The sequence below is a fragment of the Spea bombifrons genome, chromosome 1 (assembly GCF_027358695.1).
Source record: "Spea bombifrons isolate aSpeBom1 chromosome 1, aSpeBom1.2.pri, whole genome shotgun sequence".
Lineage (NCBI taxonomy): Eukaryota > Metazoa > Chordata > Amphibia > Anura > Pelobatidae > Spea > Spea bombifrons.
In genome coordinates this window covers 9,143,584-9,171,310 of record NC_071087.1, presented here as the reverse complement: position 1 = coordinate 9,171,310, position 27,727 = coordinate 9,143,584, and the positions used below count along the sequence as shown (strand labels likewise).

Here is a 27,727-nt window from a genome sequence, read left to right as displayed (position 1 = left end):
AGAAATGCCTTATACCCCTATATGCAACTCTGGCATATAGGGGGTTAAAAGGCATATCATGGGAAAGAGTGGCATATAGGGGATATAAGGCATTTCTGGAGGCAGAGTGGCATATAGGGGGACACACTTACATACACACATGCCGATTTTTTTTGTTTTTAACAAATACAAAAAACATTATACAGTACAAAAATACATTATTTTACTCACCTTCTACTTCTCTTGACTGGTAGCTGCACACTATTCTCCTCTATGCTGACAGGATGCCACTGACCTGACATCCGGTGCTGCAGCAGTGCGAGGGGGCGGAGCTTCCACTATGCGGCCATCAGATTGCCGAGAATGTAATCTAAACGGCCGATGCGTGCTGATGCCGCCGGCCGGAGCTACTTTAACACTTTTTTTTTTATTTATATGGTAAGCTGGATCGGCTCGCCATATAATTAAAAAAAAAGTATTAAAGCAGAGGCGGCCGGCGGCATCAGCACGCATCGGCCGTTCAGATTACATTCCCAGCAATCTGATGGCCGCATAGTGATGGGAGCAGCGTGAGGGGTGAAAGGTCAGTGCTAGGGGGCGGAGCTTTCACCCCTCACACTGCTCCCATCACTAGACGGCCATCGCATACGGCTGCTGGGTGCTGATGCCGGCCGGGCGGCCGGCCGCATCAGTACCCAGCGGCCGCTTTGATTAGCTTTCGGGCAGCCTGGGGGGCAGCTCAGCGGCTGTCTTCATGGCCGCCCAGCCCACGGACCTTCCGGCCCACCGGGAAATTTCCCGGTATCCCGGTGGGCCAGTCCGGCCCTGACTACAAGGAATGCACATTACAAATGTTGCCATTAGTTTATATACTTTTTTCCCGTGATTTATCAAGTTAAACAATCTACTTCCCACATACACGTAAACAACCCACATAGGAAACACAATATATATTCTAGAACTCTCTCTAGTACACAGATGGTCTTTATTTTCTCCAGTTTTGTCATTATTTCTTCACAATTCTCTCTTCTTTTCCTATGTTATAGTAAAAGGTTTTCACACCTACTGCAGGCTTTCTCATATGTGCCAATGTGTTGGAGCTTCTTTGTGACATTTCTTCTATGCCCCTGATGGAATTAATCATCTCAGTTATAAGTGGTTTGGTTGCTGTTCTCTATTTCATAAATATAACAAATTTTGCTGCTACCAAAATAAAGTTTGTGAGTATGCACCTGACCATCACACCAACAGGGACTTTGATGACATTGCATTTTAAATAGTTGGTCCCTCCTTTGCAGCTATAACAGCTTCCACTCTTCTGGGAAGACTTTCCACAAGATTTTGGAGAGTTTCTGTGCCCATTCATCCAGTAGAGCATCTGTGAGGTCAGGCGCTGATGTTGGACGAGATGCCCGGCTCACAATTTCCGTTCCAGTTCATCCCAAAGGTGTAAAATGGGATTAAGGTCAGGGCTCTGTGCGGCCGGTCAAATTCTTCCACCTCTAGCTCATCCAACCATGTATTTATGGATCTTGCTTTGTGCACTGGGGGGCACAGTCATGCTGGAATAGAAAAGGGTCTTCCCCAAACTGTTCCCACAAAGTTGGATGCATAGTATTGTCCAAAATAACTTGGTATGTCGCCTTCAGCATTTATATTTTTTGTATATACTGTCTGTGTACAATTTTACTGGGAGGGTTAATATTGTAGCTCGTTGTTATAGTCCCCAACAGCTGAGGTTTACCATTGGACTATACAATGATCGGCCATAACATTCTGACCGCTTGTTATCATGGCATCTGTCAGCGGGTGGGATATATTAGGCAGCGAGTGAGCATTTCATCCTCAAAGTTGATGGCTAGACAACTTGTGGGGTGTTCTTGGTCTGCAGCGGTCAATAGCTATCAAGGAATCTATTCCTGAGAACCTAATTATGTTATGAACTATACATATAATATAAGAGGAGAGGAACATAAATGAAGGAAACAGACTCCTTTTTATGTCAAAGTCCTTTTAATTAGGGTTTTTAATTTGTTTCGTGCTGTTCTTTTATGTGATTTAACACTAAATGTGTTTATTGCTTTGGTGTCAATCAGAACTAAATTTTATATGATCTATTATGTGTTACATTATGAGTCCATGATTGTGGTTATTTGGTCATGTTGTTAATGGGTTCAGCACATATTTAGTTTAATGCCCAAAAGGCATATTTTCAGAGTTAAAGCCAGTCTCAGGCTAGGTTTCCACTTGGGTTTTTGTCCGGCGTTTTTTTCTTGATGAAAAATGCCAGGAAAACTGCCAAGAAAACTGCCACTGCATTTACCTGCGTTTTGGCGTTTTTTCTGGAGTTTTTTTCTGGCGTTTTAGCCTTTCTGTGGAAATTGCTTTTTTTGACCTTAGGCAGTTTTTCCAGCCTTTACAAGTTAGAAGTTTCACCCAGCTAAAAGGGATTAGGATAAATGGCAAGTATCTGCCCTCTCCTGATGTCATAGACCCTTTTGTCTCTTTTCTGTGGTTTGTAAGGCATGCTTTATTCCGAATGTCTGCTCCTCTGGGAAGATTGGCCCCAAATGATGGTGCAAATTGTTTGCTGTTGCTTTTGGCACGCAGGATCCAGTTGATGTGTTGGGTATGTTTGTTTGTAATGGCATGTTTGTTCCAAATGGTGTAAAATTCAATATGAACCAGTCCAGGACTTTGTTTTGTGTGAAACTGTTTGTTTTCAGCCTATTTCTCGTAGGACACACAGATACTGGGTCCATCCTCTGCATTGTAACTGTGGAAAAAACGCCATAAAAAACGCCAAGACAGTAAACCCACATGGCTTTTTCATGGCGTTTTTTCTCTCCCATAGACTTCTATTGGAGAAAAACGCCAAGATTTCCTTGCAAAAAACGCCAGAGTGTGAACATGCTGCGATTTTGAAAAACTGCCACAGAGCCCAAAAAAGCAGAAAAACGCCAAAGAGGACTGAAAAAACGCTAGACAGAAAAACTTGAATTTTACACCATTTGGAACAAACATGCCATTACAAACAAACATACGCGACTGGATCCTGCATGCCAAAAGCAACAGCAAACAATTTGCACCATCATTTGGGGCCAATCTTCCCAGAGGAGCAGACATTCGAAATAAAGCATGCCTTACAAACCACAGAAAAGAGACAAAAGGGTCTACCAAGTAAATGAAATCAGGAGGGGGCAGATACTTGCCATTTATCCTAATCCCTTTTAGCTGGGTGAAACTTCTAACTTGTAAAGGCTGGAAAAACTGCCTAAGGTCAAAAAAAGCAATTTCCACAGAAAGGCTAAAACGCCAGAAAAAACTCCAGAAAAAACGCCAAAACGCAGGTAAATGCAGTGGCAGTTTTCTTGGCAGTTTTCCTGGCGTTTTTCATCAAGAAAAAAACGCCGGACAAAAACCCAAGTGGAAACCTAGCCTTATAATGACATAACATCTAGTTACATTTAAAAAAGTCTCCACACTGCCTTGCAAGCTGTCACATACCTTGCATCCATATATGCTTCAACTTCAATATACATCCCTTATAACTAGCATTATAAATATGCACAACTAAAAAAATATATGGCCCCAACGTCAACGGAAACACCCCAGACTTTGTTGGTACCGCCCACCGACATCAGCAGAACCGCCAGGTGCTGTCCTCGTCCCGGAAGGGTAGGCTCCGAGTAGCCGGAACCCACAAGTTCCCAGGTGTGGTGATTAGATTCCAGAGATTCAGGACTCTCAGCTTTTCTCTTCAGATTTTTAGTTACATTGATAATCCTGGGAAGCATCATATTTCATTTTTTTTATTTTACATATTTTCCTTTTTTATTCACTTCAATTTGGGCCAACTTGTGGAGTTTGACCTTTAGTTGGCAGCACTCATTTTTATTAGTGTGAGGGATAAACTTATAGTGACTTCACAATATTCTATAAATTATTTTTTTGTGCTTATTTGCACCTGTTTTGTTTAACGTTGATTATCTGTAGCTTTGTGATTTGGAAAAGCTGTGTAACAGTACTGCAGACTTTGCATATACATTCTGTGTTAGTGATTCGGGACTAAACACCTGCGCTGAGCTTTAGAATATTTTTATCAGCGGTTTCTATTCTGTATGATATAATAGAGATGGAAGAGGAAGGTTTTTGTACGGCTCTGTATCACTGTGACAGGGTCGCTGTAACCCTGCTGACAGTAATAATCTGCTGCATCTTCTGCTTGCGCTCCGCTGATGGTTAAAGTGAAATCAGTTCCCAACCCGCTGCCGCTGAACCGCTCTGGGGTCCCGGTGTATCTGCTGCTGGCAGCATAGATCAGGAGCTTTGGGGGTTGTCCTGGTTTCTGTTGGTACCAGGCTACATAGCTGTTAACATTACTACTGGCTTTACATGTCATGGTGACGCGTTCTCCTGGTGACACAGAGACAGAGTCTGGAGTCTGAGTCATCACAATCTGTCCACAGGATCCTGAGGGTTGTAAGAAATAATATCTCTTGATCTCTAGCAATCAGCTCAAATATAATAACGTTTATTTATATTTTTAAGGAAACAAAGTATTTTTGAGATTATTTTATATACAATCCTGTAATAAGTATACCTCCTTACCCTGAATATAAAGCAGAAGCCCCCACAGGAGAAAGCTCTGAGTGACCATCTTCATGTCTGTGGATTATCATATACAGGGTATAAGATTTCTCCGGTACAAGGAACCTTATATACAGTGACAGCTGAGATACTGAAATATGTAAATACAGGGGACATGCAAATGACATTGTTCTGCGTCACCGATCCCTTCTCTGTGACAAACTCTTCCCAGCGCAGCGAGCGAGAGATGTAAGAGACGTGACGTTTTCTATTCACTTTTTTTTTTTGGCAAACGATGCTTGTTTGTTTAGTTAAAATCTAGAATAGTTTATTAATATAGATACTCAATAAAATGCATGTTCTTCTTTTTATTTTCTCCTGATTTTCTTTAAATATGGCTGATTTTCCAATATGTTGTTTTTTAATTTCTGTCTTCATGAATGTGACATCAAACTTACCCTTTCCTATTATTCACCTGAAATTAAACATTTTTCTTTATTGAAAAGCCCTGACCCCTTGGTGCATTTATCTAACATACAGGGTTGTACATAGAACGACAAATTAAAATTACCCTCAGACCCCTGTAGGGGGCAGTAAACACCGTATCACAGGGTAGACACATAGAATTTGATAGCAGATAAGAACTGTTTGGCCCGTCTAGTCTGCCTATTTTTCCTGATATAAAGACTTAGACCTTAATCAGTCCTCCCCCTTGTTTTAGATTCAGGAGTCATTTACCTATTGCAAGTATGTTTGAATCCACTCACTGTATCAGCTTGTACTCTGCTTCTTAAAGGCCGTTCCACTTATCTACCACCCTCTCAGTAATGTAAAACTCCCTAATGCAATAGGGATTGATTTTATGACAAAATGCCATAATTATGAATGAAACATGATCTAGGCTACAAATGTTTTTTTCTCTTTTTACTTCTGGTGCAAATGCATTTATAGGTTATGACAGATGTGATGATCCTTATTACCATTATGTCTGTGGATAAAGAGAGATGTAGTCCATAGGAGGTCATACGATTCATATTTTAAATTAAATATGCCACTGAACCAGGGCTGCAGAGGACTCTTTACCGTGTTCTCGGGTTGTTTCCGCCTGTTCCACCTTTCCCACAGGTGTATAATCACACCCTTATGTTTCTAGTCCCGTTGGATCCCCGTTTCCCTTGCCCTGTGCCTGACCAGGTCTTAGCTGTAATGCTCCGGAACTGTTTAGCAGCTAGGATCCATAGGAATGCTCGCTGACTTTAACCCTAAATATCTCGGATGCCCATGGCCCCACCAGAGCGCCCTTTTGTATATCTGCCAAGTGAGTGGTGGGGTACCAGCGAGAGGTGATTGGGAGCTCACTGGGAAACCCTGTTTTCTAGCATCTCCATTAGACCGAGGTTCAGCAACCACGGCTATGGAGCCTCCAGCTGTTTGTATTGCGGACTGTCCCAGGAAACTTTCAAACTGCTGCCACCCGGAGTCCTGACCACGGATCACGTCGGTATCCTTGATACTCTGGGTTCTTTGTTCCCTTGGGATCACCCCCCGAAAAAAGGTGACTCTGGGTTATACGGGCATTTCTGTGTTTGGTGGTGGGATTGTGACGCGAGGCTGTCTGGACAGGGTATTGTTTAGTTAATGTGATTAAGCTCCTTATCTGATAGAGTGGTGTATATAAAGCTTTGCTTTCCTTCAATAAAGTGCTCTTGTTTTCCACCTCAACATTGATTCTGTCTGATGGTTGGGGTGGGCTGCTATGACAACGTATTTTCCTTTTCACAGGGACTTTGATGACATCACATTCTAAATACATAGACATTAATATGTAGCTGTTCCCTCCTTTGTTGCTATAACAGCTTCCACTCTTCTAGGAAGGCCTCTCTGGATCCCAGTTAATGAGATCCTTAACCCAGAAATCTGTCCGGGGCTTCAAAATGTGCACAAAAAAGTACAGAAATAGAAATACTTGCCTAACAAGTGATCTAAGTAATATATATGTATATGTAGCTTTATGAATCCTCAATATTTATACTTAAGCAAAGCATTTCTAAATAGCATTGATCACATTTCTGTTGTATGTTTATATTATTTATTTCATGAGCACCCCAGAATCTGTATTTAAATGCTCACTTTCCTTTTAACTAACTGAACAAGAACCCATCTGTAATGCTAAAAACGGGGCAACTGTCCAGGGCCCAACACTCTTCAGGGGTAGATATTCGCATGCGCTGTGATGTTGATGATGATGCGGTTGATGATCTTGTGGGAGCCAAAAAGTAGAAAATCTATGAAAGGCTCCTCTGACTCTGAACCCAACTCTTCGTAGATGTGTATTAGAACGCTGCATCTAGTCTCCTGTAATGGTTTTATACTTTTCTTCAATAAACATGGCTTTCTGCCTTCATGAATGTGATATTAAACTTACTTTTTTCCTTTACTGAAAACACTATTTTACGTAAAAGCCCTGACACCCTTAGTAAATGTATCTAATACGCGGCTTCCAGCTGGAGTCTCGGTAGAAAAAACTCATTGCAATACTGTTAAAAATAGTTTTTTTTGTCCTTTCATTTTCATATTAAATTATAGAGTATATAAGTGAGAATGGTTTCAGAGGAAAGCCCTAATTTTCCTGAAAAAAATAATTTATGTTTTGTGTTGGTACAATAAATGAGAGAAGAGGGAATAACAATGAAACCAAAATATATAGCAAAATACTGAGACCCTCTGTGTCTTCGAGTGGAAACTAATAAAACTGTATCCTTAAAGGGTTAAACATGCAAAAGTTCTGTATGAGGGAGAGAAGATGGCGACACCACCACACTACAGAAATATTTCACCTGTGATCGCTTGTAGTGAACTTACTCATAAGCTATATGGATGGCTCCAAGGTCTACGTTGCCAGCGAGGTTTAGATGGCAGGAAAGGGGTTAACGGCAGGGGCGGGCTGGGCCGGGGGGCAGGGGGGCCAGACGGACGACCGGCAGACGAGCATTCAATGCGGCTGCGGCCGCAAAGTTAAAAACTAGGCGTCATGCGTACCTGGCGGGGAGGGAGGGGGCGGTCCGCCCCGGCTGCCGCTCATCTGAGGGGTGCCACCATGCCGGCACGCCTTCAGAAACGATGCGCGCAGCAACTGTGGCTGTGCGCCGGGACTTGATGTCAAATCCCTGCGCACAACACTGAAGCCACGCCCACCGTCTTCCGCGCTCAGTGCACAGGACAGGAAGAAGAAGAAGAGGAGGAAAAGTGAGAGTGAAAGAAGAAAAGGTAGGAGAGAGTGGATTAGTAAGTGTGTGAGAGTGATGGGTGTTATGCTGAATGTAAGTGTGTGAGAGTGATGGGTGTTATGCTGAATGTAAGTGTGTGAGAGTGATGGGTGTTATGCTGAATGTAAGTGTGTGAGAGTGATGGGTGTTATGCCTAATGTAAGTGTGTGAGAGTGATGGGTGTTATGCTGAATGTAAGTGTGTGAGAGTGATGGGTGTTATGCTCAGGGCCGGCCTTTGGGGTGTGCGACCTGTGCGACCGCACAGGGCGCCACACTCCAGGGGGCGCCGCCGCGGGGTCCGCCACCGCCGCGGGGTCCGCTGCCGCCAGTAGCGTACGTAGCGGGGGGGGGCGGTCCGCACCGGGTGCCGCTCATCAGGGAGGCACCCGGCACCCCTCCAGAGACGGACAATAATGTCCGCCGCTGGAGGAGCAGGCTCGCAAGGGAGCGGTATCGGAGGTCTTTAACAGACCTCCGGCTCCCTTGAGTGATTTTAAGCCGGTTCAAGGATCTCCCTTGAACCCGGCTTAAAATCGCTCAAGGGAGCCGGAGGTCTGTTAAAGACCTCCGATATCGCTCCCTTGTGATCCGCGCGGCAACAGCTGCTGTGCGCCGGGGTTTGTTGTCAGAACCCGGCGCACAACACTGAAGCCGCGCCCACCGCTGTCCGTGCCCTCTGACCCGGAAGAAGACAAAGACGACAGAAGAACTGAAGAAGAGGAGCGAAGAGGAGGAAAAGAAGCTGTAAGGAGAAAAGAGGAAAGGTAGGAAAGCATTCAGTGAGAGTGGATGTATATGTGTGGATTAGTGTATATGTGTGGATTGGTATATGTGTGGATTGGTGTATATGTGTGGATTAGTGTATATGTGTGGATTGGTGTATATGTGTGGATTGGTATATATGTGTGGATTGGTATATATGTGTGTGGATTGGTATATATGTGTGAATTGGTGTATATGTGTGGATTGGTGTATATGTGTGGATTGGTGTATATGTGTGGATTGGTGTATATGTGTGGATTGGTGTATATGTGTGGATTGGCGTATATGTGTGGATTGGCATATATGTGTGGATTGGTATATATGTGTGTGGATTGGTATATATGTGTGGATTGGTATATGTGTGGATTGGTATATGTGTGGATTGGTATATATGTGTGTGGATTGGTATATATGTGTGAATTGGTATATATGTGTGGACTGGTATATGTGTGGATTAGTGTACGTGTGGATTGGTATACGTGTGGATTGGTATACGTGTGGATTAGTATGTGTGGATTGGTATGTGTGTGGATTGGTGTATGTGTGTGGATTGGTATATGTGTGGATTGGTATGTGTGTGGATTGGTATGTGTGTGGATTGGTATACGTGTGGATTGGTATACGTGTGGATTGGTATACGTGTGGATTGGTATACGTGTGGGTTGGTATACGTGTGGGTTGGTATACGTGTGGGTTGGTATACGTGTGGGTTGGTATACGTGTGGATTGGTATACATGTGGATTGGTATGCGTGTGGATTGGTAAGTGTGTGAGAGTGATGGGTGTTATGCTGTACCATTTCCAATGTATTTTTCATGATCTAATTATGCTCTAAAAGTACATCATAACTCCCATCACTCTATACTGTTCCATACAGTGGCAGAGCTGGGAGGCAGAGGCCTTGCACCCCCACCGCAGGACTCCTGAAAGGTAAGTGAACTTCAAAGAGGGAAAGGGTAGATAGTTAGGAGGGGGTAGATAGGGAGAAGGGAGTGAGGCAGGGGAAAGGGGGTAGATAGGGAGAAGGGAGTGAGAAGGGGTAGATGGGGCAGAAGGGAGTGAGATAGGGGTAGATAGGGCAATCATACTCCTATCATGCCAAGTCTGCGAGTACATCCTGGAATCTGGGTATTGCTGTTAATCATATATATATATATATATATGATTATATATATATATATATATATATATATATATATAATATTGTTATTTAATTGTTTTGTCCTATTTTGGTGTGTTACTTACTTTAAATAAAAGTGTTAGATTTCTTTATGGTGTGGGGGGGGGGTCATATTCGGTTTTGGCCAGGTAAATGCTGCACTTTCGGTTTCAGTCTATTATTCGTTTCGGTGCATCCCTACTACTAAGCCAGACAATGAAGTGGTAGGCCTACACCACATCAATGTTTGGCGTAGTATATAGTGATAAGGGTTTTGTTACAAGTTTTTATTCCTTTCTTTTTTTGGGATGGGGGGGCGCCAGAGGAGTAGTCCGCACAGGGCGCCAGAACACCTAAGGCCGGCTCTGGTTATGCTGAATGTTTGTGAATGAGGGTTTCAGATAGCATGGATGTGTAAGTGTTGGGGGATAGCTTGGCATAGGGAGTCCGTAATCACATTCCTTTCATGCCCAGATTCCAGCATGTAGTGGCTGCCTAGGCATGATAGGAGTGTGATTGCTGTTATAAATTATTTTTTGGTCCAACTTCGGTGTGTTAACACTTTTATTGGACAGAATAATCCAATGACAGTATTAATATACATATACATATATATATATATATAATTGCAAACAGCAATCACACTCCTATCATGCTAAGTCAGCCAGCACATGCTAGAACCTAGGCATGATAGGATTGTGATTGTTGTTATATATATATGTGTATATGATTTTTTTTTGTCTAATTTTGGTGTTACTTTTAATAAAGTATTTTAAAGGTTTTTTTTTTTTTTTTTTTTCAGTTTTGGCCAAGTGAATGCTGAATTTTTAGTTTCAGTCCAGAATTTTCATTTCGGTGCATCCCTACTATATACTATGCCAGTCACTAAAGTGGTAAGCCTACACCACATCAATGTTTGGCTTAGTATATAGTGATAGGGGTTGTCAGTGTCTGGCTCAATGTATAGGCACACATTGACGGTGGTGCGGCGTAATCCCTAAGTATATGATAACAATTTTGCTGTACCCCTGTCAATGTTTGCCTAAACATAGAAACTATGCAGTTTTAAAGTGTGTGTGTGTGTGTGTGGGGGGGGGGTGCCACATACAGGGTCTGCCACAGGTGCCAAATACTGTAGGTACGCCCCTGCATCATGCGGCTGTCAGACCCAACGGCCATGCCTCAGCTCCTCTTCCCACGTCTTAAAAGGGGTGTGATGAAGAGCTGAGGCATGCGGTGTGTGCACGCCGGCCACTTTAATTTCATTAGGCGCTGGTGGAGTGACTGCCGCACGACGGCCACTTTCAATGTCGCTCGCAGCCGCTTTGATGGTGCAATGGGCCAGTTGACTAGACTTGCCCCTCAGGCCTTAGGCTGCCAGCCCTCCCCTGGTTAACGGTAAGTGGAAATATATATTTGCACAGGTTACAGGCTGTCGGTGGCCAAGGGACAGATTTTTACTCCCAACCTTATATATTCCAATAAATGAATTGTTTTGCCATCTTTATCACAACGTCAGTCATGTACAGTCAGTCAAGGTAACTCTTCAAATGAATGACTGCGGCGATTAAACCCCAGAGATTCGGGACTCTCAGCTTTTCTGTCCAGATTTATAGTTACATTGATTATCTGTTAGGTATATTTAGAAAAGTTTCAAAGAAAAGTAGCTTTGTGATTTGGAAAAGCTGTGTAACAGTACTGCAGACTTTGCATATACATTCTGTGTTAGTGATTCGGGGCTAAACACCTGCGCTGAGCTTTAGAATATTTTTATCAGTGGTTTCTATTCTGTATGATATAATAGAGATGGAAGAGGAAGGTTTTTGTACGGCTCTGTATCACTGTGAGTGGGAAGCTGTAACTCTGCTGACAGTAATAATCTGCTGCATCTTCTGCTTGCGCTCCGCTGATGGTAAAAGTGAAATCAGTTCCCGACCCGCTGCCGCTGAACCGCTCTGGGGTCCCGATGTATCTGCTGCTGGCATCATACATCATGGCATCCCAGCGCAGCGAGTGAAAGATGTAAGAGACGTGACATTTTCCATTCACTTTTTTAGAATACTGGCAGACGTTGCTAGTTTAGAACTATTCCAAATCTAGACTAATTTTATCTTAATAAATACTCAACAAAAGCCTTTTTTTAATCTCTTAAAAAAATATGGCTTATTTTCCAATCTGTTGTTTTTTAAATTTCTGTCTTTACATGAATGTGGCATCAAACTTATCCTTTCTTGTTATTCACCTGAAATGAAAATTTTTTTTCTATATTTAAAAGCCCTGACCCCTTGGTGCATTTATCTAATATACAGGGTTGTACATAGAACGACAAATTAAAAAAAAAACCAGTAGGGGGCAGTAAACACCTGCCTATCACAGGGTAGACACATAGAATTTGATAAAAGATAAGAACTGTTTGGCCCATCTAGTCTGCCTGTTTTTCCTGATATAAAGACTTAATCAGTCTCTCGTCTTGTCTTAGATTCAGGAGCCATATAACCGTCCAATTTATGTTCCCTCACTGTATTAGCTTCTACTACTAATGTAAGGATTTTTTACTGGGTAGGGTGGTACATAAGTGGAATAAAGTTAATAAGGTAATGGGATTTAAATACCTATGATACATATTACTACCCTGAATCTTAGACGAGACCAAGGACTGAGTCTGTGAAGTAGGAGACAACGGGCAGACTAGATAGGTGAATGGTTCCTTTTCGCTTCAAAGTTAACATAGTTAACTATTACTAACCAGTAGCGTACCTAGCGGGGGGCGGTCCGCACCTGGTGCCGCTCATCAGGGGGGTGCCAACTTGCCGGCACCTGGCACCCCTCCAGAGACAGACAGTAATGTCTGCCGCTGGAGTAGCAGGCTCGCAAGGGAGCGGTATCGGAGGTCTTTAACGGACCTCCAGCTCCCTTGAGTGATTTTAAGCCGGTTCAAGGCTGTGCGCCGGGGTTTGTTGTCAGATCCCGGCGCATAACACTGAAGCCGCGCCCACCGCTGTCCGTGCCCTCTGAACCGGAAGAAGACAGAAGAACTGAAGAAGAGGAGGAAAAGGAGCTGTAAGGAGAAAAGAGGAAAGGTAGGAAAGCATTCAGTGAGAGTGACAGTGAGAGTGGATTGGTATATGTGTGGATTGGTATATATGTGGATTAGTATATGTGTGGATTAGTATATGTGTGGATTGGTATATGTGTAGATTGGTATGTGTGGATTAGTATATGTGTGGATTAGTACATGTGTGGATTGGTATATGTGTGTATTGGTGGGTGTTATGCTGTACCATTTCCAATGTATTTTTCATTATACAATTATGCTCTAAAGTACATCATAACTCCCATCACTCTATAATGTTCCATACAGTGGCAGAGCTGGGAGACAGAGGCCTTGCACCCCCACCGCAGGACTCCTGAAAGGTAAGTGAACTTCAAAGAGGGAGAGGGTAGATAGTTAGGAGGGGGTAGATAGGGAGAAGGGAGTGAGACGGGGGACAGGGGGTAGATAGGGAGAAGGGAGTGAGTAGGGGTAGATAGGGCAGAAGGGAGTGAGAAGGGGTAGATAGGGCAATCATACTCCTATCATGCCAAGTCTGCGAGTACATCTGAGTATGACTGGGCATGATAGGAATGTGATTGCTGTTAACAATCATATATATATATATATATATATATATATATATATATATATATATATATATATTGTTATTTAATTGTTTTGTCCTATTTCGGTGTGTTACTTACTTTAAATAAAAGTGTTAGATTTTTTTTTATGGTGGAGGGGGTCATATTTAGCCAGGTAAATGCTGCATTTTCGGTTTCAGTCCAGAATTCGTTTCGGTGCATCCCTACTACTAATGAAGTGGTAGGCCTACACCACATCAATGCTTGGCTTTGTATATAGTGATTGGGGTTATGCTGCACTATTGTCAATGCCTGGCTCAATGTATAGTGATAGGGATTACGCTGTACCACCGTCAATGTGTGCCTCAGTATATAGTGATAGGTGTTATGCTGTACCACCGTCATTGTCTGCCTCAGTATATAGTGGTAGGTGTTATGCTGTACAACCGTCAATGTCTGCCTCAGTATATAGTGATAGGTGTTATGCTGTACCACCGTCAATGTCTGCCTCAGTATATAATGATGACAGTAATGCTGTACCACCTTCAGTGTCTGCGCCGGTATATAACGGTAGAAGCTATGCAGTTTTAAAGTGTGTGTGTGTGGGGGGGTGCCACATACAGGATCCGCCCCAGGTGTCAAATACTCTAGGTACGCCCCTGTTACTAACTGATCACTTTCAAACACTAATTATTGATCAGTCTCACCAATTAATGTCAGTTGCCTAAACTTATGATTTATAAGTAATCAGAATTTTATATTGTTTTAATTATTTTTATTTTTAAACTCTCCTGTTTAAGTTTCTAAAGCGCAAAGGATACAATGTAATACCGTATTTGCTCGATTATAAGACAACCCCCCAAAATCCGAATATTAATTTAGGAAAAAAAGAAAAGGCCTGAATATAAGATGACCCTATAGGAAAAAAGTTTTACCAGTAAATGTTAATTCATGTAAACTAAGTAAACTATTTTTTTTAAATAAAAGCTATGATTGACAAAAATATTTTGTTTTTGTTTGATTTTATTTTCCAGCCTGCCCCCACGGTTATGCACATCTGCCCCCAGGCTTGCCACTCTGCCCCAGAAATGCCTTATACCCCCTATATGCCACTGGGCGGGCCCCATGATATGCCTTTTAACCCTCTAAATACCACTGTGCCCCATGAGATGCCTTTTAATCCTCTATATGCCACTGTGCCCCATGATATGCCTTTTAACCCTCTAAATACCACTGTGCCCCATGATATGCCTTTTGACCCCCTATGTGCCACTCTGCCTCCAGGAATGCCTTATACCCCTATATGCCACACTGGCATTTAGGGGGTTAAAAGGCATTTTATGAGGCAGAGTGGCATATAGGGAGGTATAAGGCATTTCAGGAGGTAGAGTGGCGTACAGAGGGTTAAAAGGCATTTCTGGAGGCAGAGTGGCATTAAGGAGGTTAAAAGGCATTTCATAGAGCACTCTGCCTACAGAAATGCATTATGCCCCCCATTTAACACCCCCCCCCAAACATACCGGTGCTTGTGATTCCCCGGTGTGTACTAGTCGGGGCAGCAGGTAGACGTCTACGCGATTCGCGTAGGCAACTTCCGCTGCAGCCGGAAGGAGGTGCGGTTAGCAGTGGGGGTTGTCTGCGTCCATTCTCTCTGATAGCCGGGGAAGGTCTGCGTACCTAACCGCACCTCCTTCCGGCTGCAGCGGAAGTTGTCTACGCGAATCGCGTAGATGTCTACATGCTGCCCCGGCTACACACCGGAGAGTCAGAAGCACTGGTAAGTTTGGGGGGGGGGATAACACAGAAGGATCCAGGTCCCCTGCAGCGCTGCGGGGGATCTGGATCTTAGTCTCATAGTCAGACAGATTTTGCCATCAGTTTATATACTTTTTCCTTCATACATCAAGTTAAACAGTCACACAATAAACTTCCCTCATACACATATAACACCCATATATACATATAACTCTCTCTAGTACACAGATGGTTTCCATTTTCTCCAGTTTACCATTATTTGTTAACATTTCTCTCTTCTTTTCCTATGTTATATTGAAACATTTTTCCACCTACTGTAGACTTTCTCATATGTGCCAATGCGTAAGAGCTTCTATGTAACATTTCTTCTATGTCCCTGGTGGAATTAAGTTCCTTAATCACCTCAGTTATAAGCGGTATGGTTGTTGTTCTACATTTCCTAACTATAGCACATTTTGCTGCTACCAAAATAAATCATCACACCAACAGGGACTTTGATGACATTGGATTCTAAATACAGAGACATTATTTTGTAGTTGGTCCCCCCCCTTGCAGCTATAACACCAGTAACCTCCAAAATTGTGTGGAAATTCTTCACAGAAGAGTAGAGGTTTCCTGTGGGAATTTTAGGCCCTTCATCCAGTAGAGCATTTCCGAGTTGAGGCACTGGTGATGGGCGAGAAGGTCCAGCTCGCAATCTCCATACCAGTTCATCCCAAAGGTCTTCGATGGTGTTCAGATCAGGGCTTCGTGCCGATCATGTTCTTCCACACCAAACTCATCCAGCTACGTTTTTATGAACTTTGTTTTGTGCGCTGGGGCGCAGTCATGCTGGAATAGAAAAGGGTCTTCCCCAAACTGTTCTCACAAAGATGGAAACTGAGTATTGTCCTAAATGTCTTGGGATGTCTGCTTCAGCATTTATATTTTTTGTATATTCTGTATGTGCAGTATTTGACTGGGAGGGTTAATATTGTAGCTAATTGTGTTATAGTCCCCAACACCTTAGGTTCCATGTTGTAACATTTTGAGGAGTTGTATGATATGTGGGATTTCTATATGTGTGGACTATGATAGGCATGCCATTTTTGCTCTTAAAAAGCCATTCGTTTGGTGAAACCTGTTAGAATGAAGCGACCTGCTGCTCTTGGAGGGTCTTGATCTTGAACAGTGGCTCATATCACGATGATACAAGCACTGAGGTCACAGGCAGGTGGCAGAGGTAAATTTAAGAAAGCAGAAGACTCCAGCATAACAGTTTTACTTTCTTTATAATATTTGGTGCCAAAATATTTTCTATGTATATTTTTTCTTATTTTTACGCCTGAGGACCCAATTATGTTATGATCTATATGTATAATATAAGAAAGGCAGAGGAACAGAAATGAAGAAAACCTCCTTCTTATGTAAACTTTTTTTTAATTACATGTTTTACCGGATTTACTCGATTATAAGACGACCCCCCAAAGTTTGAATATTAATTTAGAAAAAAAGAAAAAGCTTTACTAGTAAATATTAATTCAAATGTAAACTATTTTTCATATTTAATAAAAACTATGACTGAGAAAAATGCATTTTTTATTTTCTTTGCCAACCTGCCCCCAGTTATGCACATCTGCTCCCAGGCTTGCCACTCTGGCCCCCAGATAAGCCTTATATCTCCTTATGTGCCACTCTGCCCCTCAGATATGCAACGCTGCCTCCCAGATAAGCCGTAGGCCCCCTATATGCCACTGTGCCCCCCAGATATGCCTTATTCCCCCTTATATGCCACTCTGCCTCACAGATAAGCCTTATACCCCCTATATGCCACTGTGCCACCAGATAAGCCTTATATCCCCCTATATGCCACTCTCCCTCCCTGATATGCCACTCTGCCCCCAGAAGTGCCTTATCCCCCCCCCCCGACTTACCAATGCATCCCCCATGCTTCAGACTCACTGATGTCTATTGGGGACAGCCAGTGGATGTCTGTGTGATGTGCGCATGCAACCTCCGCTTCTGCCGGCACTTCCACTGGGGCTTCTATGATGGAGCACAGGTCATGTCACGCCGGCACTCTGTCATAGAAGCCCCGGCGGAAGTGTCGGCACCAGCAGAGGTTGCCAGAGAGGAGGGGGATCTGCATCTTAGTCTTAAAGTCAGACCTCAGTTTGAGGTCCGTTTATAAGACAACCTCAAATATAAGATGAGGGATAATTTTTAGAGCATTTGCTCTGAAAAACACCTTGTCTTATATTCGAGCAAATACGGTAATTTGTTTGGTGCTGCTTTTTTGTGTTTAACACTAAATGTATTTATACCTTTGATGGCAATCAGAACCAAATTTTATATGATCTGTTATGTGTTATGAGTCTGAGATTGGGTTTATTTGGTCATGGTGTTAATGGGTTTAGCACATCTTTTGTTCAATGCCCAAAATGCTTATTTTCAGTTACAGAGGGGTATTTAAAATATGATTTGTTGTGATTTCTCAGCATGTTCCTCAAAGAAAACCAACTACTGGACGTGGATAGCCAGTCTTATAATGACAAAAGATCTAGTTATATTTAAAAAATTCTCCACATTGTCTTGCAAGCTGTCACATACCTTGCATCCATATATGCTTCAACTTCAATATACATCCCTTATAACTAGCATTATAAATATGCACAACTTAAAAAAATATATGCCCCCAACGTCAACGTAAATGCCCCAGACCTCGGTGCTGATATCAGTGGCCGGTGCTGTCCTCGTCCCGGAAGGGTAGGCTCCGGGTAGCCAGAACCCAGATGTTCCCAGGTGTGGTGATTAGATTCCAGAGATTCAGGATTCTCAGCTTTCCTCTTCAGATTTATAGTTACACTGATAATCCTGGGAAGCATCATATTTCATTTCTTTATTTTATATGTGCGCCACTTATTTTCTTTTTTATTCACATCTATTTGGGCCAGCTTGTGGAGTTTGACCTTCAGTAGACAGCACTCACTTTTATTAATGTGAGGGATACACTTATAGTGACTTCACAATATTCTATTAATTATTTTTTGCGCTGTTTTGCACCTGTTTTGTTTAACGTTGATTATCTGTTAGTTATTTGTAGAAAAAATGTTTCAAAGAAAAGTAGCTTTGTGATTTGGAAAAGCTGTGTAGCAGTACTGCAGACTTTGCATATACATTCTGTGTTAGTGATTCGGGGCTAAACACCTGTGCTGAGCTTTAGAATATTTTTATCAGCGGTTTCTATTCTGTATGATATAATAGAGATGGAAGAGGAAGGTTTTTGTACGGCTCTGTATCACTGTGAGAGGGGCGCTGTAACGCTGCTGACAGTAATAATCTGCTGCATCTTCTGCTTGCGCTCCGCTGATGGTTAAAGTGAAATCAGTTCCCGACCCGCTGCCGCTGAACCGCTCTGGGGTCCCGGTGTATCTGCTGCTGGCATAATAGATCAGGAGCTTTGGGGGTTGTCCTGGTTTCTGTTGGTACCAGGCTAATGCCCTGCCAATATTACTACTGGCTTTACATGTCATGGTGACGCGTTCTCCTGGTGACACAGAGACAGAGTCTGGAGTCTGAGTCATCACAATCTGTCCACAGGATCCTGGGGGTTAGAAAAATAATATTTCTTGATCTCTAGCAATGAGCTCAAATATAATAACATGTATTTATATTTTTAAATATATATTTTATTTTATATACAATCCTGTAATAAGTATACCTCCTTACCCTGAATATAAAGCAGAAGCCCCCACAGGAGAAAGCTCTGAGTGACCATCTTCATGTCTGTGGATTATCATATACAGGGTATAAGATTTCTCCTATACAAGGAACCTTATATACAGTGACAGCTGAGATACTGAAATATGTAAATACAGGGGACATGCAAATGACATTGTTCTGCGTGGCTGATTTTCCAATATGTTGGTTTTTTTATTTTCTGTCTTCATAAATGCGGCATCAAACTTACATTTTCCTATGTATCACATATGACAGACAAATAGTTAAAGTGAGTTAACAAAGTATGCAATAAGATGTCATAATGTAGAACTAGAAAGTCAGAGGCTTAGATGTGATGTAAGGATTTTTTACTGAGTATGGTGGTAGATAAGTGGAATAAACTTCCAGCAGAAGAGGCAGAGGTTAAATACATATTAGGTAGACATATTGCTATCCTCAATCTAAGAAGAATCCAAGAAGTATGAGGAAAGGGGCAGACTAGATAGGCGAATAGTTCTTATTCGCTTCAAAGTTTACGTTTCCAATGAATTGTGTTGTGACACTTGCATGTTTGTGAGGGCATATCTGTGCCGCAACTGTAACTGTTTCAGGCAAGGGCCTGCGAGTTGAATGAAAGCACAAATGGCCTCATCTGAAACATAAAATGTAGTTTAATCCCTTCACGACCCATGATGCACCAGGTACATAATGAAAAGATGTCCGTAAAGAACTAGTGACCTGGTGTGTCATAGGTTAAAAAATATTTCCGTTTGTTAATCGGGAGGGCACAGGAGTTCCAGGCAGACTAGTAACAGAGACAGAGCCCCCCAACCTGGGGGAGCAATCATTTAAGTTTCCCCCATCACATCCCAGATGCAGAAGGCAGTTCCATGGAAAAATAATTAACGTTCTTGTCTCCCCACACAAGTGTGGTGACCGACCCTGACCCTCCCTTACTGCATGATCACTCTATTCTCCATTCGCTGATTCTGCAGCATTAACACCAGGGAATAATCACAGTCAATTCTGTGTCCGTATGGAGCACCAGCATTAAAAGCGTTAAAAAATGGGGGGGGAGATCTTCAGCAGCAATGACTTGGAAGTCAAACTGCTGCAGAGCCAATCAAGAGTAGGCTGATGATGATTAGATCATTCCTGACCAATAGGAATGATCTGATCATTTTGACAACCACTTGATGACCCCCCCCATCAGTGACAGTTTTTATAAGAGATGAAAAGAAATAATAAAAAAAACACGTTATCAATTTCAGTTTCATGTTTTTAATTTTCTAAACATACATGTAAAAAAAAAATCAAAATGTATAATAATTTTTTTCCACTACAAGGGATGCACATTACAAATGTTGCCATGAGTTTATATACTTTTTCCCGTGATTTATCAAGTTAAACAATCTACTTCCCACACACACGTAAACAACCCACATAGGAAACACAATACATATTCTAGAACTCTCTCTAGTACACAGATGGTCTTTATTTTCTCCAGTTTTGTCATTATTTCTTCACAATTCTCTCTTATTTTCCTATGTTATAGTAAAAGGTTTTCACACCTACTGCAGGCTTTCTCATATGTGCCAATGTGTAAGAGCTTCTATGTAACATTTCTTCTATGCCCCTGATGGAATTAATCATCTCAGTAATAAGCGATTTGGTTGCTGTTCTCTATTTCATAAATATAACAAATTTTGCTGCTACCAAAATAAAGTTTGTGAGTATGCACCTGGCCATCACACCAACAGGGACTTTGATGACATTGCATTTTAAATAGTTGGTCCCTCCTTTGCAGCTATAACAGCTTCCACTCTTCTGGGAAGACTTTCCACAAGATTTTGGAGAGTTTCTGTGCCCATTCATCCAGTAGGGCATCTGTGAGGTCAGGCACTGATGTTGGACGAGATGCCCGGCTCACAATTTCCGTTCAAGTTCATCCCAAAGATGTTGGATGGAGTTGAGGTCAGGGCTCTGTGCGGCCGGTCAAATTCTTCCACCTCTAGCTCATCCAACCATGTATTTATGGATCTTGCTTTGAGCGCTGGGGCACAGTCATGCTGGAATAGAAAAGGGTCTTCCCCAAACTGTTCCACAAAGTTGGATGCATAGTATTGTCCAAAATAATTTGGTATGTCGCCTTCAGCATTTATATTTTTTTGTATATACTGTCTGTGTACAATTTTACTGGGAGGGTTAATATTGTAGCTCGTTGTTTTATAGTCCCCAACAGCTGAGGTTTACCATTGGACTATACAATGATCGGCCATAACATTCTGACCGCTGACAGGTGACGTGAATAACACTGATAATCTTGTTATCATGGCATCTGTCAGCGGGTGGGATATATTAGGCAGCGAGTGAGCATTTCATCCTCAAAGTTGATGGCTAGACAACTTGTGGGGTGTTCTTGGTCTGCAGCGGTCAATAGCTATCAAGGAAGCTATTCCTGAGGACATAATTATGTTACGAACTATACATATAATATAAGAGGAGAGGAACATAAATGAAGAAAACAGACTCCTTTTTATGTTAAAGTCCTTTTAATTAGGTTTTTTAATTTGTTTTGTGCTGCTCTTTTTTGTGATTTAACACTAAATGTGTTTATTGCTTTGGTGTCAATCAGAACTAAATTTTATATGATCTATTATGTGTTACATTATGAGTCCATGATTGTGGTTATTTGGTCATGTTGTTAATGGGTTCAGCATATATTTAGTTTAATGCCCAAAAGGCATATTTTCAGAGTTAAAGCCAGTCTTATAATGACATAAGATCTAGTTACATTTAAAAAAGTCTCCACACTGCCTTGCAAGCTGTCACATACCTTGCATCCATATATGCTTCAACTTCAATATACATCCCTTATAACTAGCATTATAAATATGTATAACTAAAAAAATATTTGGCCCCAACCTCAACGGAAACGCCCCAGACTTCAGTAGCACCGCCCACTGACATCAGCAGACCCACCTGGTGCTGTCCTCGTCCCGGAAGGGTAGGCTCCGAGTAGCCGGAACCCACAAGTTCCCAGGTATGGTGATTAGATTCCAGAGATTCAGGATTCTCAGCTTTTCTCTTCAGATTTATAGTTATATTTATAATCCTGAGAAGCATCATATTTCATTTTTTTATTTTATATATTTTCCTTTTTTATTAACTTCAATTTGGGCCAACTTGTGGAATTTGACCTTTAGTTGGCAGCACTCACTTTTATTAGTGTGAGGGATAAACTTATAGTGACTTCACAATATTCTATAAATTATTTTTTTGCGCTTATTTTGTTTAACGTTGATTATCTGTAGCTTTGTGATTTGGAAAAGCTGTGTAGCAGTACTGCAGACTTTGCATATACATTCTGTGTTAATGATTCGGGGCTAAACACCTGTGCTGAGGTTTAGAATATTTTTATCAGCGGTTTCTATTCTGTATGATATAATAGAGATGGAAGAGGAAGGTTTTTGTACGGCTCTGTATCACTGTGAGAGGGGTGCTATAACCCTGCTGACAGTAATAATCTGCTGCATCTTCTGCTTGCGCTCCACTGATGGTTAAAGTGTAATCAGTTCCCGACCCGCTGCCGCTGAACCGATCTGGGGTCCCGGTGAATCTGCTGCTGGTATAATAGATCAGGGGCTTTGGGGGTTGTCCTGGGTTCTGTTGGTACCAGGCTACATAGCTGTTAACATTACTACTGGCTTTACATGTCATGGTGACGCGTTCTCCTGGTGACACAGAGACAGAGTCTGGAGTCTGAGTCACCACAATCTGTCCACAGGAGCCTGGGGGTTGTAAAAAATAATAATATTTCTTGATCTCTAGCAATGAGCTCAAATATAATAACATTTATTTATATTTTAAAAAATATATATTATTTTATATACAATCCTGTAATAAGTATACCTTCTTACCCTGAATATAAAGCAGAAGCCCCCACAGGAGAAAGCTCGGAGTGACCATCTTCATGTCTGTGGATTATCATATACAGGGTATAAGATTTCTCCTGTACAAGGAACCTTATATACAGTGACAGCTGAGATACTGAAATATGTAAATGCAGGGGACATGCAAATGACATTGTTCTGCGTCACCGATCCCTTCTCTGTGACAAACTCTTCCCAGCGCAGCGAGCGAGAGATGTAAGAGACGTGACGTTCTCCATTCACTTTTTTTTTTAGAATCCTGGGAAATGAGGCTTGTAGTTTACTTTAAATCTAGAATAGTTTATTAATATAGATACTCAATAAAATGCATTTTCTTCTTTTTATTTTCTGCTGATTTTCTTTAAATATGGCTGATTTTCCAATTTGTTGTTTTTTAATTTCTGTCTTCATGAATGTGGCATCAAACTTACCTTTTCCTATTATTCACCTGAAATTAAAAGATTTTTCTTTATTGAAAAGCCCTGACCCCTTGGTACATTTATCTCATAAATGGGGTTGTACGTAGAACCAGAAATAAAAATTACCTTCAAACCCCAGTAGGGGGCAGTAAACACCGTATCACAGGGTAGACACATAGAATTTGATAGCCGATAAGAACTGTTTGGCCCATCAAGTCTGCCCATTTTTCCTGATATTAAGACTTAAACCTTAATCAATACTTCCTCTTGTCTTAGCTTCAGGAACCATATACCCGTCCAATGTATGTTTAAATTCCCTCACTATATAAGATTCTACCGGTTCTACTGGAAGGTTGTTCCACCTATCCACCACCCTCGTAGTAAAGTAAAACTTCCTAATACAATAGAGATTCATTTTATGAAAGAATGTCATCATTTTATGAATGAAACATGATCTTTTTACCTCTGGTGCCGATGCATTTCCCGGTTACAGATGTGATGACCCTCTTTACCATTTTGGCTGTGGGTCATGTAGTCCACTGGAGGTCATCAGCTTCATTTTTTAAATAAAAAAATACAAAAAGTATTGATTGTTTTTTACACATTTTATTTATACATATGAGGGAAGGGGGCTTCAATATGTGTAAGGTGACAAGTTTGTATTTTCTTTGCATTTATTGACACTCTAGAGAGGGTGCAGAGAAGAACTGAAATGCTGAATGGTTTGCAAGATATAAATTATCTGGAAAAAGGGATCCCAATACGTATTGCTTGGAGGAGGGACGAGAGGGGGATATGATAGACAAATATTTAAAGTGATTTAACCCCTTAAGGACCAAGCCGTTTTTTGGGTTTTTTTTACCCTTTGTTTTAACACTTTTGCAGTATTCGTGTTTAGATGTAATTTTCTCCTCCCCCATTTAGTGAACCCACACAAGTTATAAATATATTGTTCAGGACAAGAAGGGCTTTTTTCAGATACAATTTTTTTGATCAAATCATCTAATTTTCTATAAAAAAAAAATGATGAAAAATAAAAAAACACTTTCTCACTTTTATTAGAAAAATCTTTTACTCATCCAAAAAAGCTAATGAAAAAACTGCTAACTGTCACGCACAGCGTATAGTAGAACCTGTAATCAGGTAGAACAGCGTGTGCAAGTCCAATAGACAGAACACCAGAGTCCAGTACAGAATAGCCAATGAGCAAGCCAAGGTCAGGAAGCCAGAAGTCAGGATCGTTGCAGGGTAAGCCGAGGTCAGGAAGCCAGAAGTCAGAATCTTCGTTTGACAGGAGAGTCAAATGCCAGGAAATCAGTAACAGGAACAAGCCGAGTCGGTAACGGGAAATCAACAGGAACGCGTACTGAGAAGACACTATGCAAGATAGGTACAACCATCAGAAGGCAAAGCTGGAAGGTTTCTGAGGCTCTTAAATAGGAAGGGGAAGTGCAGACATCAATTAGCATTTTCCCGCCACAAATTCAAAATGCTGTTACGTCACTTCCGGTCCGCGGCCACCTTGGGATTGGCGAGATCTCAAATTCCTAAAAGGACCGGTAGTACTGGCTGGCGCCACTAGGTGGCGTGCGGAAGAACGTGTACATGTGGCAGGTCCGGACCAGGTTCCAGTAGGCGGCGGCTGCCGTGTGGAGTTGCGGGGTCTTCCCCGTCTTCGCGGCGGCAGAAGCTGTCTCGCGGAGGAGGGAGGTCTTCCTCTCCTCCGTGGCGGTTGAAGCTGCTGTGGCAGGGCGGGGGGTCTCCCCCTTCTCCGCTGCGGCTGTTGCGGTAAGGCAGGGGGTCTCCCCCTTCTCCGCGGCGGTAGAGGCTGCTGCGGCAAGGTGGGGGGGTCTCCCCCTCCTCCGTGGCGGCTGATGCCGCTGTGGTGAAGCCAGCGGTCTCCCCCTTCTCCGTGGCGGCTGAAGATCTGCGGACCCGGAGGAACCGGCAGCCAGGTACGTTACACTAACCATAAAAAGCAGAACCCCCCCCCCACATTCATTTTTTCAATTAGACACCCCTTGGGTATCTGAAATGCTTTTATTTGAACTCTTTCCATGTCAAGATTTTTGGGAAGATACAGCAATTTATTTTTTTTATTTATTTTTAGCACTTGCTCATAATAATAAACTTTTTTTTAACATTTTGCTGGAACTGGATGGTTCCCCTGATGGTGACATCACTGCATAATTATTTTTAAATGTTACCACATTTTATTTTATTTTTTAGCTATTTTTATTTTTCCCATTTTCTTTATTATTTTTAAAATATTTTAGTAATCACATTGTAATTAGAAAGCTGGGCTCTGGGCATTGACTTGCATGGTTCAATGCAGTACCTGTATTCAACCTGCAAGTGGAGCCAGTGTTCTCAAGATGGTCTGGAGAGACCCTCTGACAAACTTTTTTACAACTTGATTATTTTTTTAAAGAATGCGCCGCCATCTTGCGCGTCCTGGGGTGGCAATTTGTCAGTGAATTCCTCGGCATTGTTGATCACCTCCTAAACTGACGCCCTGGGTAGGGGCCAGACTTATCCAACCATGTCTTTATGGCCCTGGTTTTGTGTGCTGGGGTGCAGTCACGCTGGAATAGAAAAGGGTCTTCTATAGAATAGAATAGAAAACTGTTCTCACCAATTTGGAAACTGAGTATTGTCCTAAATGTCTTGGTATGGCCCCCTTCAGCATTTATATTTTTTGTATATTCTGTATGTGCAGTATTTTACTGGGAAGGTTAATACTGTAGCTAATTGTGTTATAGTCCCCAACACGTTAGGTTCCATGTTGTAACATTTCTAGGAGTTGTATGATATGTGGGATATCTATATGTGTGGGCTATGGATATGGAGGCATGCCATTCTTGCCCTTAAAAAGCCATTCGTTTGGTGAAACCTGTTAGAATAAAGCGACCTGCTGCTCTTGGAGGATCTTGAGCATTAACAGTGGCTCATATCACGATGCTACAAGCACTGAGGTCACAGGCAGGTTGTAGAGGTAGATTTAAGAAGGCAGAAGACTCCAGCATAACAGTTTTAGTTTCTTTATGATATTTGGTGCATTAAAAATATTTTCTATGTATATTTTTCCTTATTTTTACATCTGAGGACCCAATTATGTTATGAACTATACATATAATATAAGAAAGGCAGAGGAACAGAAATGAAGAAAACCTTTTTTTAATTACATGTTTTACCGGATTTGATAAGACGACCCCCCAAAATGTTAATATTAATTTAGAAAAAAAGAAAAAGCTTTACTAGTAAATATTATTTCAAATGTAAACTATTTTTCATATTTAATAAAAACTATGACTGAGAAAAATGCATTTTTTATTTTCTTTGCCAACCTGCCCCCCAGTTATGCACATCTGCTCCCAGGCTTGCCACTCTGGCCCCTAGATAAGCCTTATATCTCCTTATATGACACTCTGCCCCTCAGATATGCAACGCTGCCTCCCAGATAAGCCGTATGCCCCCTATATGCCACTGTGCCCCCCAGATATGCCTTATACCCCCTTATATGCCACTCTGCCTCCCAGATAAGCCTTATACCCCCTATATGTCACTGTGCCACCAGATAAGCCTTATATCCCCCTATATACCACTCTCCCTCCCTGATGCCACCCTGCCCCCCAGACTTACCAACTCCGCTTCTGCCGGCACTTCCACTGGGGCTTCTATGATGGAGCACGGGTCATGTCACACCGGCACTCCGTCATAGAAGTCCCGGCGGAAGTGTCGGCACCAGCAGAGGTTACCAGAGAGGAGGGGGATCTGCATCTTAGTCCTAAAGTCAGACCTCAATTTGAGGTCCGCTTATAAGATGACCTTGAATATACGAGGGAAAATTTTTAGAGCATTCGAGCAAATACGGTAATTTGTTTGGTGCTGCTTTTTTTGTGTTTAACACTACATGTATTTATAGTTTGGTGGCAATCAGAACCAAATTTTATATGATCTATTATGTGTTATGAGTCTGCGATTGGGTTTATTTGGTCACGGTGTTAATGGGTTTAGCACATCTTTTGTTCAATGCCCAAAATGCTTATTTTCAGTTACAGAGGGGTATTTAAATTATGATTTGTTGTGATTTCTCAGCATGTTCCTCAAAGAAAACCAACTACTGGAAGTGGATAGCCAGTCTTATAATGACATAAGATCTAGTTATATTTTAAGAAGTCTCCACATTGTCTTGCAAGCTGTCACATACCTGCGTCTATATATGCTTCAACTTCAATATACATCACTTATAACTAGCTTTACAAATATGCACAACTAAAAAAAATATATATGCCCCCAACATCAACGTAAATGCCCCAGACTTTGGTGGGAACGCTCACTGATATCAGTGTCTGGTGCTGTCCTCGTCCCTCAAGGGTAGGCTCCGGGTAGCCAGAACCCAGATGTTCCCAGGTGTGGTGATTAGATTCCAGAGATTCAGGATTCTGGGCTTTTCTCTTCAGATTTATAGTTACATTGATAATCCTGGGAAGCATCATATTTCATTTCTTTATTTTATATGTGCGCCACTTATTTTCTTTTTTAT

General features: G+C 41.9%; 1 gene segment (V, D, J or C); it reads right to left on the bottom strand.

Annotated features, from left to right (window-relative positions):
• Positions 1-4,081: 4,081 nt before the first annotated feature.
• On the bottom strand, positions 4,082-4,645 carry LOC128474536 (immunoglobulin kappa variable 4-1-like). The segment is given in 2 exon segments: positions 4,082-4,452; positions 4,591-4,645. Coding segments are annotated over 2 exon segments (426 nt in total).
• Positions 4,646-27,727: the final 23,082 nt, after the last annotated feature.